The sequence below is a fragment of the Dendrobates tinctorius genome, unplaced genomic scaffold (genome assembly GCF_039654945.1).
Source record: "Dendrobates tinctorius isolate UK_male_01 unplaced genomic scaffold, ASM3965494v1 ptg000019l, whole genome shotgun sequence".
NCBI lineage: Eukaryota > Metazoa > Chordata > Amphibia > Anura > Dendrobatidae > Dendrobates > Dendrobates tinctorius.
The window spans coordinates 52,235,278-52,255,481 of record NW_027361687.1 but is presented as its reverse complement, the minus strand read 5'-3'; the positions used below and the strand labels follow the sequence as shown (position 1 = coordinate 52,255,481).

Below are 20,204 nucleotides of genomic sequence, written 5' to 3'. Positions count from 1 at the left end.
TCCACTTGTCCCCTTCCCGAACCCTTATCAGATTGTAGGCCCCCTGGAGATCTAACTTGGAGAACTGTTGTGAGCTCATCTCTTCATTCATCTTTTGTGTCCGAGGATCTCCCTCTTCTGGTGAAGGAAGGTAGTGAGGCTGATTACCAAACACCTGATCAGGTGGATGGTGACTGGGTAACGGGAACTTCTGACTGGATATAAGGCAGCCGACGCCCTTCTGAGTCGCTGGTGATTTCTCTGCTGGATTCTTGGAGACCAGTCTGATTCCTGCTTCCCAAAGGTAAGTTTTTGCTCTGCTATTGAACTTATTAGTTTTGGTTTTGTTTATTTTGTTTTTTGGAGTTCAGCCATCCCCGGCCGGGGGTGTGCTGGATTCTTCTTCCTTGATCAGTGTTCTCTTTTGCTCTGCTTCCAGAATATTCTGAGTGCTGATATAGGGTTTGAAGTCTAGAGACTTCAGGGTCCTTTTTGCTTATCAGTTGTGTTGGTAATATTTTTTAGCAGGGTTTTCTCGGATTGCAGACAGCAGCTTTTCTATCCTGTCCTTTTTAGTTAGCTTGGGCCCCATCGTTTGCTCAAATCTATCTTTTTATCTTTGTTACTGTTTTCATCTTACTTCACCGTCATTATATGTTGGGGGCTGCCTATTGCTTTGGGGTCTGCTCTGGGGCAGTCAGTTTTTCCCTTTTCTCTCTTTAGGCTTATGTAGATCTCCGGCTATGACGAGGTGTCTAGGATCACCGTAGGAACACTCCACGGCTACTGCTAGTTGTGTGATAGGATTAGGGGTCTGCAATCCGCTAGTTTCCAACCTCTCTGATTTTCTGGGCTGAGCTTGTGTTTTGTTTTTTCCTCCTCGGTGACTCAATCATAACAGAGAACCATTGGGCCCCAGCTAACTGGTTACATAAGTCTGGGATGAGGGGAAGCGGGTAAGTGTTCCTAACCGTTATCTTGTTCAGTTCCCGAAAGTCGAGGCACGGCCGCAAACCACTATCTTTTTTCTTCACAAAAAAGAATCCTGCTGCCACAGGTGACACAGAAGGCCTGATATGCCCTTTGCGGAGACTCTCAGCTATGTACTCCTTCATGGCTTGGCGCTCAGGCCCAGACAAACTGAACAATCGAACCTTAGGTAACTTGGCTCCGGGTACTAAATCAATGGCACAATCATAGGGTCTATGTGGTGGCAGCACCTCAGCCTCACTTTCGGAAAAAACGTCTTCGAAATCCTTCAGGTACTCCGGAATACCTTCCAGACGACACATGTACGGATTTAACAGCGTTAACAAGATGTCCCAGGTTACCACATTTATCCTTGCATCCCCATTGAGTGATCTCCCCGTAACCCAATCAATGGTAGGATTATGGCGTTGAAGCCAAGGCATCCCCAGTACCAGTCCCGCAGGCAAGTTATCTAGCACAAGACAACTTAGTTTTTCCACATGAGTGGAACCCACTTTTAGAGAAAAAAGTTCAGACCTGCAACAGATACCATCCTGGGTAAGAGGGGACGAGTCAACTGCCACAAGTTTAACAGGATCCTGAAGCCGGACTATCCCTATATTATTAAGTGTCATAATTTTGGTATCAATCAGGTTCACAGCAGAACCACAGTCAACAAAAGCAGTAGTCTGAATCGGAACATTACCAAGTTCCAGTTCCACCTGCAGCACCATTTTTGCACGTGAGGAAAATTGTACCTGAAGGTATAATTAGCCTCCTCGACTACTACCCAGACCTAGTCGTTTCCAGCCATCTTGGAGGATGACGGACAGGAGGGGCAGTCCTTCTTCCAGTGTCCAGATTCCCCACAATAGAAGCACAACAGCTTCTTCCGGCGGCGTCTTCTTTCCTTTTCCTCACAGGTGACAGCGCTCACCTCCATAGCCACAGGAAGAGTCCGGGTCTCATCTCCACTGAAGAATAATGGTGTTTCCAGTTGCATAACGCCTCTAGCCCGCAGTCTGCAATCCATGCGAACCGCTTGGGTCATGGCATCCTCCAGGGAGTCAGGTGGAGGATGGAGTGCCAAGGCATTCTTCAGACATTCACACAGGCCTCTACGGAACAGCCCCTGAAGGGCGGCATCACTCCAAGAAATCTCGGCTGTCCAACGTCTGAATTCCGTACAGAACCACTCGGCCAAGTGCTCCCCCGACAGACACTCATCACCTTGTCCTCAGCCAAACGCACTCCATCAGGCTCATCATAAATAAGCCCTAAGGCTTCAAAAAACGCATCCACAGACATTCTCTCAGAGGCAGAAGAGGAGAGCGAAAATGCCCAGGCTTGTGGGGACCCCCTAAGCAGGGACATAACCACCCCCACCCTCTGTTTCTCATCCCCAGAGGAGCGGGGTCTCAGAGAAAAAGCGCTTACAGCCCTCCTTAAATGCTCTGAATTCATCTTTTGTTACCATAAAACGTATCTGGCACTTTAACCGGGGATTCGGGTGGGACAAAAATTACATCTCTATTCCCCACCTGCTGAAAGCACCCTCTGAACTGAGTCCTCAACCAGCCGTTGGGACTGGGCTAGAGCTTGGTGTTCCAAACTAAGCTTCTGCAGCGACTGAGTCAAGCATTTCACCTGCTCAGATAAAGCACACATTGGATCCATGCTGCAGAAGTGAGGAGAGAAAAAAAAAAAATTCAAGGTCAGTTATGTCAGGAACACCGCACTGAACTTGCTCACCGAGCCAGTGCTTGTGCCCTGAGTAAAGCGAACTGTGCTCAAAGATACCTGTGGAGCGGGCAGCAGCCGAGTACTTCAGAGCAGCAGGACCTGAAGCACGTGACTGCTAGGGGCGTGGCCTAAACTCCAGAGAGCTAGGAGCTGTAAGAGAACTCATAGTAGGGCAACTGCGAGACAAAGTTACCAAGGGGCATAGACAGGGAGGATAGTCAGGACGTAGCCAATGAGTCATACACAGAGATAGCTGCAAGGTACAAGAGGGGCGAGCAGAGAGTAGTCAGATCACAGGCAATGAGATACACAGAGAGGGAAGGGCAGTACAGAATCAACAGGCAAACTCACAATGGGGAACAGAACTGGGTCAGAACCATATAAACAAGCTATAACAACAAACAGGCACACAGGGGTCAGAACACTAGGCCAAAGGCAAAAGTATAACTGACAGGGAATGGAGCTTCCCAGAGGTTTAAGAAGCTCTCCCAGAATCAAAGAGAGGCCACAATCATTAACCCCAGGTGTGCAGGTCAAAACCTGCACTGAGCTCCAGACATTAACCCCTGACATGCAGCTCAAAAACCTGCACTGGGATCATGACACCATTCTCCTTGCCTCAATGTATTGCGGCTTAGGAAGTCGGCTTGTACGTTTTCTACCCCTCTTATGTGTAGTGCCGTTAGGGAGAGTAGATGTCGTTCTGCTCTGTGAAAGATTTCGTTGGCCTCGTTCATTAAGGAGTGTGACCTTGTCCCTCCCTGGTGGTTGATATACGCCACTGTCACTTTGTTGTCTGACATGATCCGGACATTGCGGCCTTCTAGGCTGGGAATAAAGATTTTTAAGGCTTTGTTTACTGACCGTAGTTCTCTTAGGTTGGAGGATGCGTTTTGCTCTTGGGGTCCCCAGGCTACCTGTCCCCTTAGGTGCGCCCCCCACCCCGAGGAACTTGCATCCGTCAGGATCACGTCGGACACTGGTCTGTGCCATAACGTTCCTGCTACCAGGTTTGTCCTGTCTAACCACCATCTGAGAGAGTTTTGACCTTTAAGGAAAGCTCCAGCCTTCCTTCCAAACGCCCTCTTAGCGATTTCTGTGCTGATAGGATTTCTGCCTGCAGCTGAGGGGTGGGAAATTGTGCCCATCTGATCGCTGGAATACAAGCTGTCAGGGTGCCTAGTAAGGACATCGCGCCCCTCAGGGTCGTGTGAGGTTGGTCTAGGGATGCCAAGGTCATATTCTTCACCTTTTCCACCTTGGCTTCTGGCAACAGACAGGTTTGTTGCTCCGAGTCCAGGATGAACCCTAGAAATATCTGCCTCTTTAGGGGTTGTAATCTTGACTTCTTGATATTCACCATCCAGCCAAGTCTCCGTAAGGTATTTGTTACCCTTTCTACCTGCTCTGTGCAGTGATGTTCCAAGTTGCCCACTATTAGAAAATCGTCCAAGCAGGGTATTAAAATTGTGTTGTAGATTCGGAGGAAGGCTGTCATCTCCGCTACTACTTTCGTAAACACCCTCGGGGCTATGGATATGCCGAATGGAAGGACTTTGAATTGAAAATGCCTGAGATTGCCCTGGATGTAGAGAGCTACTCTTAAGTATTTTTGATACTCTGGATGGATCGGTATGTGGTAATAGGCATCCTTTAGATCGACTACGGCCATAAAACAATTGTGGTGTAATAGCTTTATGGCCGAAGTTACCGACTCCATTTTGAAGGTCTGGTTTTCTATCCACTGATTGAGGCCTCTGAGGTTTATAATCGTCCTGAATGACTGGTCCGGCTTTTTTATTAGGAAGAGGGGTGAGTAGAACCCCGTTCTCTCCTGTCCGCTTGGGACTTCGGTCAGGACGCGTTCGTCTAGCAGACTTAAGATTTCTGACTCCAGGGCCAACTGCTCTTCTATCCCCTTCCTGACGGGGGTCACCACAAATGATGCTCTCAGACGTTGAAAAAACGGGATTTTGAGGCCTTTTTTCATAATGTTTAAGATCCAAGCATTGGAAGAGATACCTTCCCAGGCCTGACAAAAGAGCATCAGTCTCCCCCCTACTGGGATCCCGGCGTCATTGTGGGGATTTTTTTTGCGGATGAGGTGGCTCCGCCGAACATGAATCCAGATTCCTTCTTCCTTTTGTCCTCCCCATCTTTTCCGATCCCCCGGAGGAACGGCCCCTGTTCAATTTTCCTCTCCGAAAGGACAGCCTTCTTTGATCTCCTGGAAATCTGGGGGAAGCCCTTCTTTCTATCACTTGCTTTTTCCAGGATGTCATCTAAATTTTTTCCAAATAGAAATTGTCCATCACATGGAAGAGAGCACAACTTAGCTTTTGATTGTAGGTCTCCTGGACAACCTTTAAGCCATAATGCACCCCTTGCGGCGTTTGATAATCCTGCTGCCCTCGCCGTCAGTCTCATGGAATCGGCAGAGGTGTCGGCCAAAAAAGCTGCTGCTCCATGTAGAAGATACATATCTGCCAGAGTTTTTTCCCTCGAGACCTTGGATGCGAGTTTCTCTTCCAGCTGCTGCATCCAAATAATTAAGGATCGTGCTGTGCAGGTGCCGACTATTGCCGGTTTCAATCCTCCTGCCGCTGCTTCCCATGTATGTCTTAGGTAGGAGTCTGCTTTCTTATCTAGCGGGTCTCTCAGTACACCTGAGTCTTCCAGGGGCAGGGTCGATTTTTGTGGACGATCTAGACACTGCTGCGTCAATCTTTGGGACCTTGTCCCATATTTCCGTATCTTTAGGCTCAAAGGGGTATCTCCTTTTAGAGGAGGAAGGAAGGCTTCCTGATCTTTCAGGCTTCTTCCATTCTCTTTCAATGAGTGCTTGGATTTTCTCATTGACAGGAAAGGTGCGCTTTTTCCTTTCCTGTAACCCCCCGAACATGATGTCTTCTAGGGACTTAGTCGTTTTCTCCTCCTGTAGGCCCGTGGTTGTCCTAATGGCTTTAAGGAGAGCATCCGTATCCTCTACCGGAAAACACGGCTTGCCACCCGTGTCACTATCCGAGGAGAAGGAGGACAGGTGTTCGGCCTGATATTCAGCCGAGGAGGAGTCTGATGAAGAACTTTTTCTTTAATAACACTTTAAGTGAGCCTTCCACCTCAGACCTGATGACTGATCTGAGGTTAGTTGCCAAGTTCGGCACCTCCTCCGCCATAGTTCGCTGGATTCAGCTGGCGCAAAGGTCCTTTTGCCAATCTCTCGCTAGGGGGTTCTGACATATGGCACACTCCCTATTATTTCTCTTGTTCCCTGCTTTTTTGGCTTTTCCCTAAGGAAAAACAACACACAAGAAGGACCCTATTAACATTAGTCTAGCATTCACGGAGATCACTCACCACCCATAAAGTCGGGTACCGGACTCGGAGGCTGTGTTGGAGCATGTGGCCTGTGCTCTCTCGACCTCGAGGAATCTCTCGATCTGTGGCTCGGGCGACTGCTGCTTTTGCCGCTTGAATGGCTGCCATGCTTACGAGCGGAGGTTTGCGATGGGGGAAGAGACGGTGGAGACGGCGAACGTTCCTGCTGTGACCCCATTGTATTACCTGGCCGCCTTGCCTCCTTTAAATAGGTCCATCCGGTGAGCGTTTTCTTCTCCCCTCCCCCCTGCGACCGCCGGCCGCCGCCATTCTTCTTAATGCGGCCGGCGTCGCACCAGGCGCCATCTTGCCGTCGCATCTGTGACGTCAGCCGGCGCGCTCCCATGGTGCCCCGCGCCGCTGACGTCAGACGCCGGAAACCGCCCCCGGCTCTCCCTGTCGTGTCCAAGGGAGAAAGGTCGGGCGCGCGCAAGGGGAGGGAGGTACGGAGGAGTGCCCCGCTACAGAGGCCACCTAGCCGCACACGAACCCAGAGCCTGCAGGAGGATCCCCGGGGACTGCGCTTCCAGGAACCGACGGCCGGCGCTGGAGGTAAGCTGACCTGCTCTTCCCGCACCGGGACGGCCCTGGGTCCATTCATCCATGACATGCACCGCCGCTGTCAGACTGGGATTCCGTTCCAGGACAGGAACCCAACTGAAGCGGGGGAGAGGTGCCGCCCCTTATATTTCAGTAGGTTTCTGTCCTGGCGGGGCGGATCCCTCTCTCAGGTGTGCTGTCATGGGTGAAGGGAAAGTCTTAGTTACTCACCGGTTAACGGTATTTTTCGGAGTCCATGACAGCACCACCTGAGAGGGGATCCGCCCTTCAGAAACAGGAAACCTACAGATACAAAAGGGCGGCACCTCTCCCACGCATCAGTTGGATTACAGAGCACAAGCTAAATATTTATCACCAGTGGACATATACAAGAGGAAGACGTGCACACCCGATTTAGCTAAGGGAAGGGAATATACTGGTGCTGTCATGGACTCCGAAAAATACCGTTAACCGGTGAGTAACTAAGACTTTATTCGGTCGTCCATGACAGCACCACCTGAGAGAATTACAGAGTGTAATAACTACTTTAGGGAGGGACTACAGCCTGTAGTACCCTTATACCAAAAGAAAGGTCTGCGGAAGCACCCAGGTCTAGCCTATAATGACTATAAAAGGTGCTCGGAGAGGACCAAGTAGCCGCCTTACAAATCTGGTCAATGGAGACTTCTGATCTTTCGGCCCATGAGGTTGCCATGGCTCTGGTGGAATGCGCCCTCAGCTTTCTGGGTGGTGATCTGCCTTTTGAGGTGTATGCTATTGAAATCGCCTCTCTAATCCACCTGGCTAGTGTACTTTTTGACGCTCTACAACCTTTCCTACGGCCTTGATGGGAGACAAACAGGGCATTATCTTTCTTCCAGGGAACGGTAACTGCCAGATATTCTATGAGGCATCTCCTAACATCCAGGGTGTGTAGTTTCTCTTCCTTCTCATTAGCTGGATTAGGGAGGAAGGACGGAAGGACTATTTCCTGTGTCCTATGAAAGCTAGAAACTACCTTAGGTAAGTACGCTGGATCAGGTCTAAGTATTACCCTATCGTCTTTAAACTGTAAATAAGGAGGATGCCTAGATAATGCCTGGATGTCGCTTACTCTGCGAGCTGATGTCAGAGCTACCAGGAAGGCTATTTTGAGGGACAGGTTTTTTATGGAAGCTGATGAGATAGGTTCGAATGGGGTTTCCGTCATAGCTGTGAGGACTAGGTTCAAGTCCCATGGCATGAATCGATCCTTCACTATTGGCCTGGATCTACCTGCCGCCTTAATGAACCTGCTGACTCAGTAATTACCCACGATGTTGCAGCTAAAGAGGGCCCCCAAGGCTGATACTTGTACTTTAAGGGTACTGGTAGAAAGCCCCATGTACCTTCTACCTTTCTGTAGAAACTCTAAGATCTGAATTATAGGCGCTGAATCCCCAGCGACTACTCCTGGGTTATGAAGGAATTTTTTCCAAATTCTGACGTAAATTTTTGTAGTAATGATTTTTCTACTTTTAAGTAGGGTGTTAATCTGGTCTGGTGAGAAACCTTTATCTATTAGGAGTGACCGTTCAAACTCCACGCCGTCAGATGTAGGCCAGCCACCTGAGGATGGAAGACTGGGCCCTGGGATAGGAGATCCGGGATGTCCGGAAGAACCCAAGGATCGGACACTGACATGGTCCTGAGGCATGAGAACCATGCCCTCCTGGGCCAAAATGGAGCAATAATTATCACCCTTGCTCTGTCATTTCTGATTTTCCTCATCACCAGGGGTAGTAGAGATAGGGGAGGGAAGGCGTAGGCTAGCCTGAAGTCCCATTTTATCAGAAAGGCATCTACCGCCAGAGGATTCTCTCTGGGGTTTAGGGAGCAGAATTGCCTTAATTTCCTGTTTTCCTTGGTGGCAAAGAGATCTACCTCTGGATGTCCCCACTTTTGTACAATCAGGTTGAAGATGGAGGTGTTTAGGGACCATTCTCCTTGCTTTAGCAGATTGCGGCTTAAAAAGTCTGCCGTGATGTTTTCTTTCCCTTTTATATGTAGAGCTGTTAAAGATAGAAAATGCTGCTCTGCTAGTTGGAACAACCGCTCTGCTACAGTCATCAGGGGTTTGGAACGAGTCCCGCCTTGGTGGTTGATATAAGCCATGGTGACCTGATTGTCAGAGAACACTCGTACGTGATGGCCCTGTAGATACACAAGGAGCTTTTTAGCTGCCTGCTCCACTGCTGTCAATTCTTTCAGGTTAGACGACATTTCTATCTGATGATGCTCCCATAGGCCCTGGACTTGCATCTCACCCATATGGGCCCCCCAACCGGAAGGGCTAGCATCCGTGGTGACTATGCGGGTTATGTTATACTCCCAGGGTACCCCTCTGGATAAATTATCCTTGTCTAGCCACCACTCTAGGGACTCCCTTGTGTTTCGGGACAAGGTTAGCTGGCCCTCCAAGTAACCCCCAAGGACTTTTTGATGTAATAAAACCTCGCCCTGTAGTTTCCTTGCATGAAACTGGGCCCACTGGACTGCCGGGATACAGGCCAAGAGAGAACCTAGAAGGGACATGGCTTTCCTGAGGGACATGGAGGGGTTACTGGAAGCGTTCAGGACCTGGTAGTGCAGGCGAACAAGCTTCTCATGAGGCAGACGGCATTCCTGTTTCTCAGAATCTAGGATTAGGCCTAAGAATTGTTGGACTCACGGCGGTTGTAACCGAGATTTTTTGATGTTCAGCAACCATCCTAACCCCTCTAGGGCCGATATTGCCCTTTGTAGCTGTTCCAAACAATGATCCGCCGTTTTGCCTACAATAAGGAAGTCGTCCAGGTAGGGGACCACTAGAATGTCTGATTCACGTAGATGGGCCATGACCTCCGCTACTACTTTAGTAAATACTCGGGGGGCGACTGCCACCCCAAAGGGGAGGGCCGCATATTGGAAATGTCGAACTGACCCATCTAACTGAACCGCCACTCTGAGGAAACGCTGATGAGCTACACGAATTGGTATATGGTAGTAGGCGTCCTTTAAATCTAACACCACCATAAAGCAGTTTTGGAACAGCAATTTTATTGTGGAATTAATTGTTTCCATTTTGAACGGACGTATGACCAGAAACTCGTTGAGGGCCTTAAGGTTTATTATAGTCCTAAAGGAGCTGTCTGGCTTGCGGACCAGGATCAGAGGGGAGTAGAAACCTTTCCCCCATTCTCCCTCTGGAACTTCTGTTAGGACCTTCTTGCCGCATAGATCATGAACCTCGGCCTCCAGGGCAGCTTGTTCTGAAGTGGAAGACCTGAGTGCGGTGACTTTAAATCGATCTTGGGGAACCCCGGAGAATTCTAGTCGCAGTCGCGCAGCTATCACCCCCAGTATCCAGTTGCTATTAGAGGTCAGCAACCAGGCTGGGTAAAAGGCAGCTAGTCTCCCTCCTACCGGGGCAACTAGTCATTGGTGCGGCTTTTTCGTGTCGCGAGCTTCACCTTCCTGGCGCCCCCCTCCTCCAAACATAAATCCTGTACCTTTCCTTCTTTTCTCATCCCATCTGCCCTGATCTCTGGACGGCCTTCTACGGAAATATCCTTTCCTGGTAAAGGGACGTCTATAAGAAAGGTTAGGCAGACTGGGGAATTTCTTTTTGTCATCCCCAGCTTTTTCTAATAGTTCGTCCAGGACGGGGCCGAATAGATATTCCCCCTAACAAGGAATGGAACAGAGTCGGGACCTGGCCTGAATATCTCCCGGCCAGCACTTTAACCAGAGCGCTCGTCACGCTGCATTAGACAGTCCCGCGGTTCTAGCCGCCATCCTTGCAGAGTCTGCTGAAGCATCGGCTAAAAACGCAGCGGCATTCTGGATGATCGGCAGATTTTTTCAAATGGATGCTCTTGAGGCTTCGTCTTTTAGCTGGGAATCCAGTTGATCTAGCCAGACCATCATGGATCTGGCTGTACATGTGGCAGCTATCGCTGGTCTTAGTGCACCTGGTGACATCTCTCCCATGTAACCTTTAGAAAAGAATCTGCTTTTTTATCCAGCAGATCTTTCAAGGACGCCATATCGTCAAAGGGTATGGAGGATTTTTTGGATGCTTTGGCTACTGCCGCGTCCAGCTTAGGGGCCTTATCCCATCTGCTTACTACTGGGTCATCAAAGGGGTACCTTCGCTTGAAAGCTGGTGGCATGGTGCCTTTTTTCAGGCCTCTTCCATTCTCTATCAGGCTCTGGACTTTATCATTTAATGGAAATGCCCTGCGTTTTCTGGGGTCTTTCTGGGGTCTAGACCCCCCGATCATCATGTCCTGTGCTGAGAGTTCCGGCCTTGTGTCTGCTACCCCCATGGTGGACCTTATTGCTTTAACAAGTCTATCCATTTGGTCTAAGGGGAAGCAGAACCGGGTAGAGTCTTTATCCGAGGAAGACAAAGAGGAGGCCGAGGAGTCTGAGGAGTTATCGTCTTTCCTAGGGACCACCGAGGACTCCGAGCCTGAAAAACTAGCCTCTCTTCTTCTAGAAGATTCCCCTTGAGATAGGGCTTTCATCTCTGTCCTGATTATCTCCCTCAGGCTTGTAGTGAAGTCAGGCGTCTCTTCCGCTACCTGCATAAACGGGGGAGAGTGTAAGGGCCTGACAATCTACCCATGGACTCTCGATCCCCATCAACCCCTACCTTCTGTCATACGCATGGCTGACATAACTTTTTAGGGTGGCCATCTGGTAAGGGGCAACTACTGAGGGCACATTCCCTGTGCTTCTGTTTTCCCGTATCTTTCCTCCCCTGCGAAAAAACATAAGGGAACACTGCATCAGGGTACATTCACAGAGATCTTTTACCCATGCAGATGAAGCAGGTACCAGATCACGGAGGGAGGCAGGGGGATCCTTTAGTCTGGAGGAACTTCCGCGGCTCTGTCCGCTTGTTCGTCTGTTTCTTTTGCTGGCCACTCGTATGCGGTTTCGTTGTGGCCTGTTTCTGCGGGCGCTCCTGCGCCTCGTCCTGCTGGTCTATGGGGGCTCCCGTCGTATCCATTGCTGGGCCTTCGGAAGCACCCCAGCAGCGTCCCCGCCTGCCTTATATGGCCTCCTGGTGTCCGGGTCAGCAGGGTTCTGGCCGTGGCACCTCCCACCTGGGACCCTCCCGCGACCTTCCAGCGCCCCGGCCGCCGCCCGCGACCCAGGACAGGCATGCACCCGCGGTGCACACCGGAAGCCGGCCGGCACCCGACTTCCGGTTTCGGCGTTCCCGGCCCCGCCCCTTCCGCCGCGTCACCCCCCGCCGCTCACCTGAGACCACGGGAGCGCGCGGGAAGGAGCCGGCACAGCGCCCCCGGCCCGGAATGCCTCCAGCCCCCACGTGCGCCGCCACATACCCGTCGACAGGGCGCTAACGCCGACCTGGATGAGGAGAGGACCGGACCCCGGGGGAACGCACCAGGAGGGGCCCGGGGCATACATACCTGGTGCTGGCACTCTGGAGGCAGTTGTCCACCAGACCCTGTGTTCCACCTGCTCCGTCCACTGCCGTGGCGACCTACCCGGCTCCACCGTGGCGCTTCCAGGGACCCCGCGCTGACCGAGGTAGGAGATCCCCCCGCTACCTGGGTCGGTCAGCCGGCCTGGGAATATCCTCGAAGACTCCATGACGGACGATCTGTAGGAAGTCCTGTCCTCTAGGAACAGGAAACCAACTGATGCGTGGGAGAGGTGCCGCCCTTTTGTATCTGTAGGTTTCCTGTTCCTGAAGGGCGGATCCCCTCTCTCTCAGGTGGTGCTTTCATGGACGACCAAATAAAATTACCTTTGAAATGGTGTATCGCGTGTGTGGAGTGATCAGCGAAAAAGCTGTGCATGTTTACAAATGTGTTGGTAGTGTGCCATGGGGTACTGTGGTGCCACCTGCAGGTCATTTTTCCTTACTGCAGGTATATGAAAATTAATGTTTAAACTGTATTTTGTGATCAAATCGTGAATGTATGGTTTGTTTGGCTATTTTCGTGCTGAAGGGGGCAAGTTTACCTTTCAAATGGTGTATCATTTACAGTGTGTGTGTGGGTGCAGTATGAACGGGGATACAAAGGAATCACCGAAAAACAGTGTTTAGAAACAATAAAATATATACAGTAGGTCCATATATTTGGACAGAGACAACATTTTTCTAATTTTGGTTCTAGACATTACCACAATGAATTTTAAACAAAAAAATTCAGATGCAGTTGAAGTTCAGACTTTCAGCTTTCATTTGAGGGTATCCACATTAAAATTGGATGAAGGGTTTAGGAGTTTCAGCTCCTTAACATGTGCCACCCTGTTTTTAAAAGGGACCAAAAGTAATTGGACAATTGACTCCAAGGCTATTTCATGGACAGGTGTGGGCAATCCCTTCGTTATGTCATTCTCAAGCAGGTAAAAGGCCTGGAGCTGATTTGAGGTGTGGTGCTTGCATTTAGGTTTTGCTGTGAAGGAAACATGCGGTCAAAGGAGCTCTCCATGCAGGTGAAACAAGCCATCCTTAAGCTGCAAAAACAGAAAAACCCATCCGAGAAATTGCTGCAACATTAGGAGTGGCAAAATCTACAGTTTGGTACATCCTGAGAAAGAAAGCACTGGTGAACTCATCAATGCAAAAAGACCTGGGCGCCCACGGAAGACAACAGTGGTGGATGATCGCAGAATAATCTCCATGGTGAAGAGAAACCCCTTCACAACAGCCAACCAAGTGAACAACACTCTCCAGGAGGTAGGCGTATCAATATCCAAATCTACCATAAAGAGAAGACTGCATGAAATACAGAGGGTTCACTGCACGGTGCAAGCCACTCATAAGCATCAAGAATAAAAAGGCTAGACTGGACTTTGCTAAAAAAATCTAAAAAAGCCAGCAAAGTTCTGGAAGAACATTCTTTGGACAGATGAAACCAAGATCAACCTCTAACCAGAATGATGGAAAGAGAAAAGTATGGCGAAGGCATGGTACAGCTCATGATCCAAAGCATACCACATCTGTAAAACACGGCAGAGGCAGTGTGATGGCTTGGGCATACATGGCTGCCAGTGGCACTGGGTCACTAGTGTTTATTGATGATGTGACACAGGACAGAAGCAGCCGAATGAATTCTGAGGTATTCAGAGCCATACTGTGTGCTCAGATCCAGCCAAATGCAGTCAAACTGATTGGTCGTCGTTTCACACCACAGATGGACAATGACCCAAAACATAAAGGCAAAGCAACCCAGGAGTTTATTAAAGCAAAGAAGTGGAATATTCTTGAATGGCCAAGTCAGTCACCGGATCTCAACCCAATTGACCATGCATTTCACTTGTTAAAGACTAAACTTCAGACAGAAAGGCCAACAAACAAACAGCACCTGAAAACCACCGCAGTGAAGGCCTGGCAGAGCATCAGAAAGGAGGAAACACAGCGTCTGGTGATGTCCATGAGTTCAAGACTTCAGGCAGTCATTGCCAACAAAGGGTTTTCAACCAAGTACTAGAAATGAACATTTTATTTACAAATATTTAATCTGTCCAATTACCTTTGGTCCCCTTAAAAACAGGGTGGCACATGTTAAGGAGCTGAAACTCCTAAACCCTTCATCCAATTTTACTGTGGATACCCTCAAATGAAAGCTGAAAGTCTGAACTTCAACTGCATCTGAATTGTTTTGTTTAAAATTCATTGTGGTAATGTCTAGAACCAAAATTAGAAAAATGTTGTCTCTGTCCAAATATATATGAACCTAACTATAATATAGATAGATAGATATATATATATATATATATATATATATACACACAAACATGTGTCAGATTTCATGTACTGTACATCAGTCTGTCACATACCATGCTGCACACTTCCATATCGCTGTCCGAGTCCTTGTCCTGAAAAAAAAAAAAAAAAAAGAAAAAGATAAGGTGAATGTGTCGCCGCTATGGGGGTTTGTTTAGGATTTCTTGTGGATGCTTACCGTCTTCGTCGTCTTCTTCTTTTTACACAGGGGTAGATGTAAGCTGCTGTAAAAGAAATAACTCCATGAGTATTTTATGTTGAATCTATTTTTATTGAAAGAAAGACCAAATAGACAGACAGAGTAAACAAAATAAACATACAAAATGGTAAAGATTGTACAACATCTGAACAATTTCACATTATAACAATCCCTTATAACTCTATCACATCTGCTTAAGGTAAAGTTTCGCTTCTTCCCAATAGAATGCATGTTGAGTATACCCAGATCCACTGTCGCTACCCAAGTTCCACCCGAATGATTGGCCCTTAGTATTAATTAACCCCACTATATGGGTTGCATTAAACATTCTGCTTACACTCCATGAGTATTTTATACATTATATGGTTAAGCATTATGTCGGCTGCCTCTAGACAGAGCTGTATATTGGGGGAGATATGTTAGGACAATAATGTATTGCACATATGTACCAGAGAGGACCACATTCACCTTGAGTACAGTGATCCCACGGTCGTGTACTGTAAATGACCTTTTTTATTTACTTCCCTTTTTTTTCGAATTTCCATAGAAGTGAATGGAAAGAGCAACACATGAGCGACCATTTCTACATTAAACCTAGGGCCGCATTCTCCACAGGGTTACGAGTTCCAGATGTGGGACACATTCCTATTTCAAAAAAAGGAAGTCGCCCAACCGGAGAGACACTGTTTCGCATGTGCTTGTGAAGTGAATGGAGAGAGCTGCAAATGGGTTGGGCCCATGTTCAAGACAAGTGAGATGGCCAGTTTTCCCATGAAGGGATGTCTTGTGATCCCTGCCTCGCGGCTTGTAGCAGGTAGGGCGGCGCATGCTCATCTCTCTCAGTTTGAGTTTATGGTAGGTCCAAGATGGCTATTCTACTTTCAGAAAGGCGACTGGAGAGAACTGAACATAATGGGACCCTTTACCATGTACAGCCGCAGCAAAATAGGACCCACTATTGAAATTACTGCAGGATCTTGAGGTGGGATGAGCACTTCTCTCATGACCTCTACTGTACATGCGCATCTCTCAGAGCTGTGTTTCCAATGCAATCTTTCCATTTTCAGCACCTGGAAGCAAGATGCTACTGGGACCTGCGCCTATAGGACGTTTATGGTATATTCGGCTGATGTGCTAAGCTAAGAGAGAGGACAGGATAGGAGCAGCCAGAGCTGCACTGCATTACATGCAGGCTCCACAAATCTAGACCAAATACTGCACTGAGCCAAAATATTGTAGCCATGTGTAAACCTACAACATTGGTAACAGAAGCATCCTGCATTGATGTCATAGCCTTATCACTAACCTGAATCCTCCGTGTAGATGTCCTACGTTAGCTGCCTTCAGTTCTGTAATGATACATGTGATCAGTACAGTATGGACCGTAGTGACAAGGTGACACAAGGTAGGTACAGAACGGCAGAGACCAGTGGCCGAATACAGCAACATTTCAGAAAGCCAGAAAGCAGATGAGCTTACCTCGAAATGAGATGCCCCCTGCGGGCAATACAGACCGCACGTCAATATCGCCAGAGCTCTCTAAGAATTTGGATCTGTGACTACTATGTGATTTACTGCGACGATCTGGAGAACGAGACCGCTTCCTACGATCTGACTTGGAGTTAGCAGCTGAGGAATCTTTCAGTAAGTTGAGTCGAGATGCAGAGCTACTGCCCTGGCTTATGTTCCTGGCATCGAAATCGTCATCGTGAATCAGAGATTTCGGCAGCTCTTTATGGTCACGTCGAGAAGATGAGGAATCGCGGTCACGACGAGAAGGTGAGGAATCGCGGTCACGACGAGAAGATGAGGAATCGCGGTCACGACGCCTGGATCGGTCATCACGATCATCATCTCGCTCTCGAGATTTTATCAGATCTCTAAACTTCTCTGCTCGCTCCCGTGCTCTTCTGGATCTACTATTCTCCTTGCCGACATCTTTTTTGCTTTCCGGGTCTTTTATCGAGGGAATATTGTCTGTGAGATTTAAGGGGTTGTACAGCATTAAAAACAAACAAAAAACCTATAACTGTTTCCATAAACTGTGCCACACCAGTTTTGTGGCTGTTATTGCAATTGCGCTCCATTCACTTCACTAGAGCTGAGCTGTAATACCTCACACTGACAGGTGTGGCACTATCCCGGCAACATCCGGTCAACTGATCCTTTTAAGTATATTCTACGACACTGGTATTGCAGTATACAGTACAAATAATGCTTTTCTGGAGTAAGTAGATCGCAGCGAAGGGTGATGTGGGGGTGGGCTTCAGCAGCCCCCGACTGTCATGGCAACCAATCGGCACCTCACAATCCTGCAGCAAAGAGGAGGACTGCTCCTTGACAGATGTCTATATCATGAAGTGTGTAGAGGTTAAAGCATCATATACATTGTCTTACAAAATATACACCCCCTTGGCATTTTTTTGCGTTTTGCTCCCTCACAACCTGGAATTTCACTGTTTTTCAAGGGTTTGCATAAATTCATGTAAAGAACATGCCTACAACTGAGAACATGTGGGTTTCTTTCTATTGTGAAGCAAATAGGACAAAATAACTGAAAACTTCCGTGTGCATAATGATTCACCCCCCTAAAGTCAGCACTTTGAAGAGCCTCCTTTTGCAGAAAATACAGCTGCAAGTCACTCTCGATAAGTCTCTGAGCTTTCCACATCTGGCTACTGGGATTTTTGCCCATTCCTCAAGGCAAAACTGCTCCAGCTCCTTCACACTAGATGCTTTCGACTGAGGAACGTGCTCAGATAAGGTGTTATCTGAGCATGCTCGTGTCCTATTCGATTCTTTTCCGTGTAGTCGAAAAATATGTTTGAATCCCCGCGATTGCAAGTCTGGAGGCTATCGAACAACTGCAAGACATGCAGCGGCTGGAACATTTTTCAGGTACGCTGAAAAAACTCGATTAGGACACGAGTGTGCTCAGATAACACCTTATCCGAACATGCATTGCTCACTCATCACTATTGTTTTCCTCTGGTGAACAGCAATCTTCAACTCTGACCACAGATTCTCAGTTGGATTAAGATCTGGGCTGTGACTAGGCCACTCATTTACACGTTTCCCCTTAACCCACTCAAGTGTTGCTTTAACATTATGCTTTGGGTCATTGTCTTGTTGGAAGGTGACCATCCGTTCCAGTCTCAAATCACTGACAGAGTGAAACAGGTTTTTCCTCAAGGAGAAGAATATCCTTGTTAAATACATCAATCTTCCCCTCGACTTGACCACTTTCACGGTCCTTGCTGCTCACCACAGCATGATGCTGCCACCATGTTTCACTGCGGGGATGGTGTGCTTGGAATGATGAGATGTGTTGGTTTGTCTCCAAACATAACGTTTACCTTGGTGGGAAAAAAGTTCAATTTTGGTCTCATCTGACCACAGCACTTTCCTCCGTATGTTTGGGGAGTCTCCCACATCTTTTGGCAAACTCAAAACCAGCCTTACAGTTTGTGTGTGTAAGTAAAGGCTACCTCTATGAAGTGTACGGCTTATTGTGGTCGTATGGAAAGTTACTCCAGTCTCTGCTTGGGAACTCTGCAGCTCCTTCAGCATTACCTTTGTCTCTGTGCAGCCTCTTTGATTAATGCCCTCTTTTCCCGGGCTAGGAGTTTTGGAGGGCACCCTCTCTTGACAGGTTTGTTGTGGTACCATGTTCTTTCCATTTGATAATGGTTTTGATGGTGCTCTGGGGACTATTCAGAATATATGTTATAACCTAACCCTGATGTCTAGCTTCTCAACAACTTTGCCTCTGACTTGTTTGGAGATGATCTTGTTGGTGTTTGGAGATCTCCTTGGTCTTCGTGGTGGTGTTTGGAGATTTCCTTGGTCTTCATGGTGTTTGGTTAGTGGTGCCTCTTGTTAATGGTGTTGCAGCCTCTGCAGCCTTTTAGAAAAGGTAAAGTGTATACACTGACGGACATGTGACACTTAGATTGCACACACGTCCTGTCACTAAGCATGTGACTTATGAAGGGAATTGCTTGCAAAAGAAATTTTTAAGGGCTTCATAGCAAAACAGGTGAATACATATGCAAATGCCAGTTTTTAGTTATTTGATCCCATAAATGGGACGTATACTTTTTTCTCACTTCACCAACTTAAAACTACCACTCTTTCCTCTGCCAGTGGTTAACGTACCCACAAGATAAATTTCAAGATCACTGACTTCAGAGACGTTCGGTTTTGATACATAAACTTCCTCCACAACCTAAAAGTAAAAATAAACATATACAAGGTATCAGACATCCTCAATCCTGTTTGAACCTCCCTATCTGTGCATGTTTATTAACCCATTCCTGATAACGGGGTTAATAATTAAGCCCCCTCCATTCACAGCAGACACCATCATGTAACTGCAGGCATTGGAGAGGTCTCAAATTCTGAAGACTCAACCACTTAGATGCTGCAGTGAATAGCTGCTGTGGCATCTAAGCGTGTACTCAGAGAATCATGGCTTCCTCTGCCACCCCAAAAGTCTAATGGGCTGCCAGAGTAATTGGGGACCTAAGGTAACTCCAAGCCTGTTATAAATGCCTAACACTATCGTAGAAGTACTGACTTGTACCAGCAAACACATTACTAAAGTTGCCACAAATGCTACCAATTTCCTGAAGTGAAGTCTGGTATGGCAGTATTCTAGTTACAGAAGCACGGCCCATGGAAATACTGTTTAAGATGTCTGGCTTACATTTATCTTCTTCCTTCCGTGCGTCTGCTCGATGGCGAGGGCATGATTGGTTAATTTTCGGTAATGCACTTGTTGTTGTACTTCGTAATTGTCCTCAATCCCCATAATGGGATGATGCTTTGCCTAAAAGAAAAAAAAAAAAAAAAAAAAACTCCACAAACCGAACTGGAGTCATAAGAATTTGGACATGAGCCAGTACAGAGGTCGGGGGGCACCAGGGATTACTACACAAATTCCAAGGATCCAGGAGAGAGACATCAGATGAGAGCACTGCTGGTACAATCCTGAATCCCTCCATCGCGGGGAGTCTGTGCAGCTCCTACTTACCAGGTACAAAACCCGGTGCCGGATCCCCACAATGTGGAAGAAGATGGAGGCGACTCTGAAGGCGGATGAGCAGAGCTTGCATTCGTACATGCGGACCCCTTGGCTATCCTCTGCATACTCATAGATGTACTCAAGGCCTGCCAAAAGAAATCCAACACAGTATTGCGTGTATCCATCATCTCCCCACAATTCATACCTTACACGCTCTGCTCTGTATGCACCCTCATAACTGCTGAAGCTACTGAGCTCAGTGACTGGCTACAAAGGTGTTGCGAGCTGTCGAAATGACATCATTGCTGAGGGAGCCATCATAGGGGTCACCCCGCTGCCCCTCCTAGTGATGCACTCAATACTACTGGCCAGGAAGCCCCCATTGCAGTGTACAGAAGCCCCCTGGCGTGTGAAGGCTCCCGACTTTCTTACCAATTAAAGACTCCTTTTTGCCGGTTTCTGTGATCTGATCGTTCAGCGTCTTGGAATTTCCCATATAAGACAGCTGCGTTCGCCTCACCCCCTGTATGAAGAGTAATCATACAGTCCTTATACATCACAGACCTAACAACCCG

At 48.0% G+C, this 20,204-nt stretch overlaps 1 protein-coding gene across 4 annotated transcripts in view; it reads right to left on the bottom strand.

The window, feature by feature from the left end:
• LOC141082950 (uncharacterized) overlaps positions 1 to 20,204 on the bottom strand; it is an 80,035-nt gene that overhangs the window by 57,179 nt on the left and 2,652 nt on the right. For all 4 annotated transcript variants that reach the window (XM_073567028.1, XM_073567031.1, XM_073567030.1 and 1 more), the window contains exons 4-11: positions 20,062 to 20,152; positions 19,639 to 19,775; positions 19,312 to 19,434; positions 18,762 to 18,831; positions 16,083 to 16,580; positions 15,910 to 15,952; positions 14,583 to 14,628; positions 14,458 to 14,496 (exon numbers count right to left, since the gene is read on the bottom strand). In XM_073567028.1, coding sequence (XP_073423129.1) covers positions 14,458 to 14,496; positions 14,583 to 14,628; positions 15,910 to 15,952; positions 16,083 to 16,580; positions 18,762 to 18,831; positions 19,312 to 19,434; positions 19,639 to 19,775; positions 20,062 to 20,152 — 1,047 coding nt within the window. The remainder of the gene's footprint in view (positions 1 to 14,457; positions 14,497 to 14,582; positions 14,629 to 15,909; positions 15,953 to 16,082; positions 16,581 to 18,761; positions 18,832 to 19,311; positions 19,435 to 19,638; positions 19,776 to 20,061; positions 20,153 to 20,204) is intronic.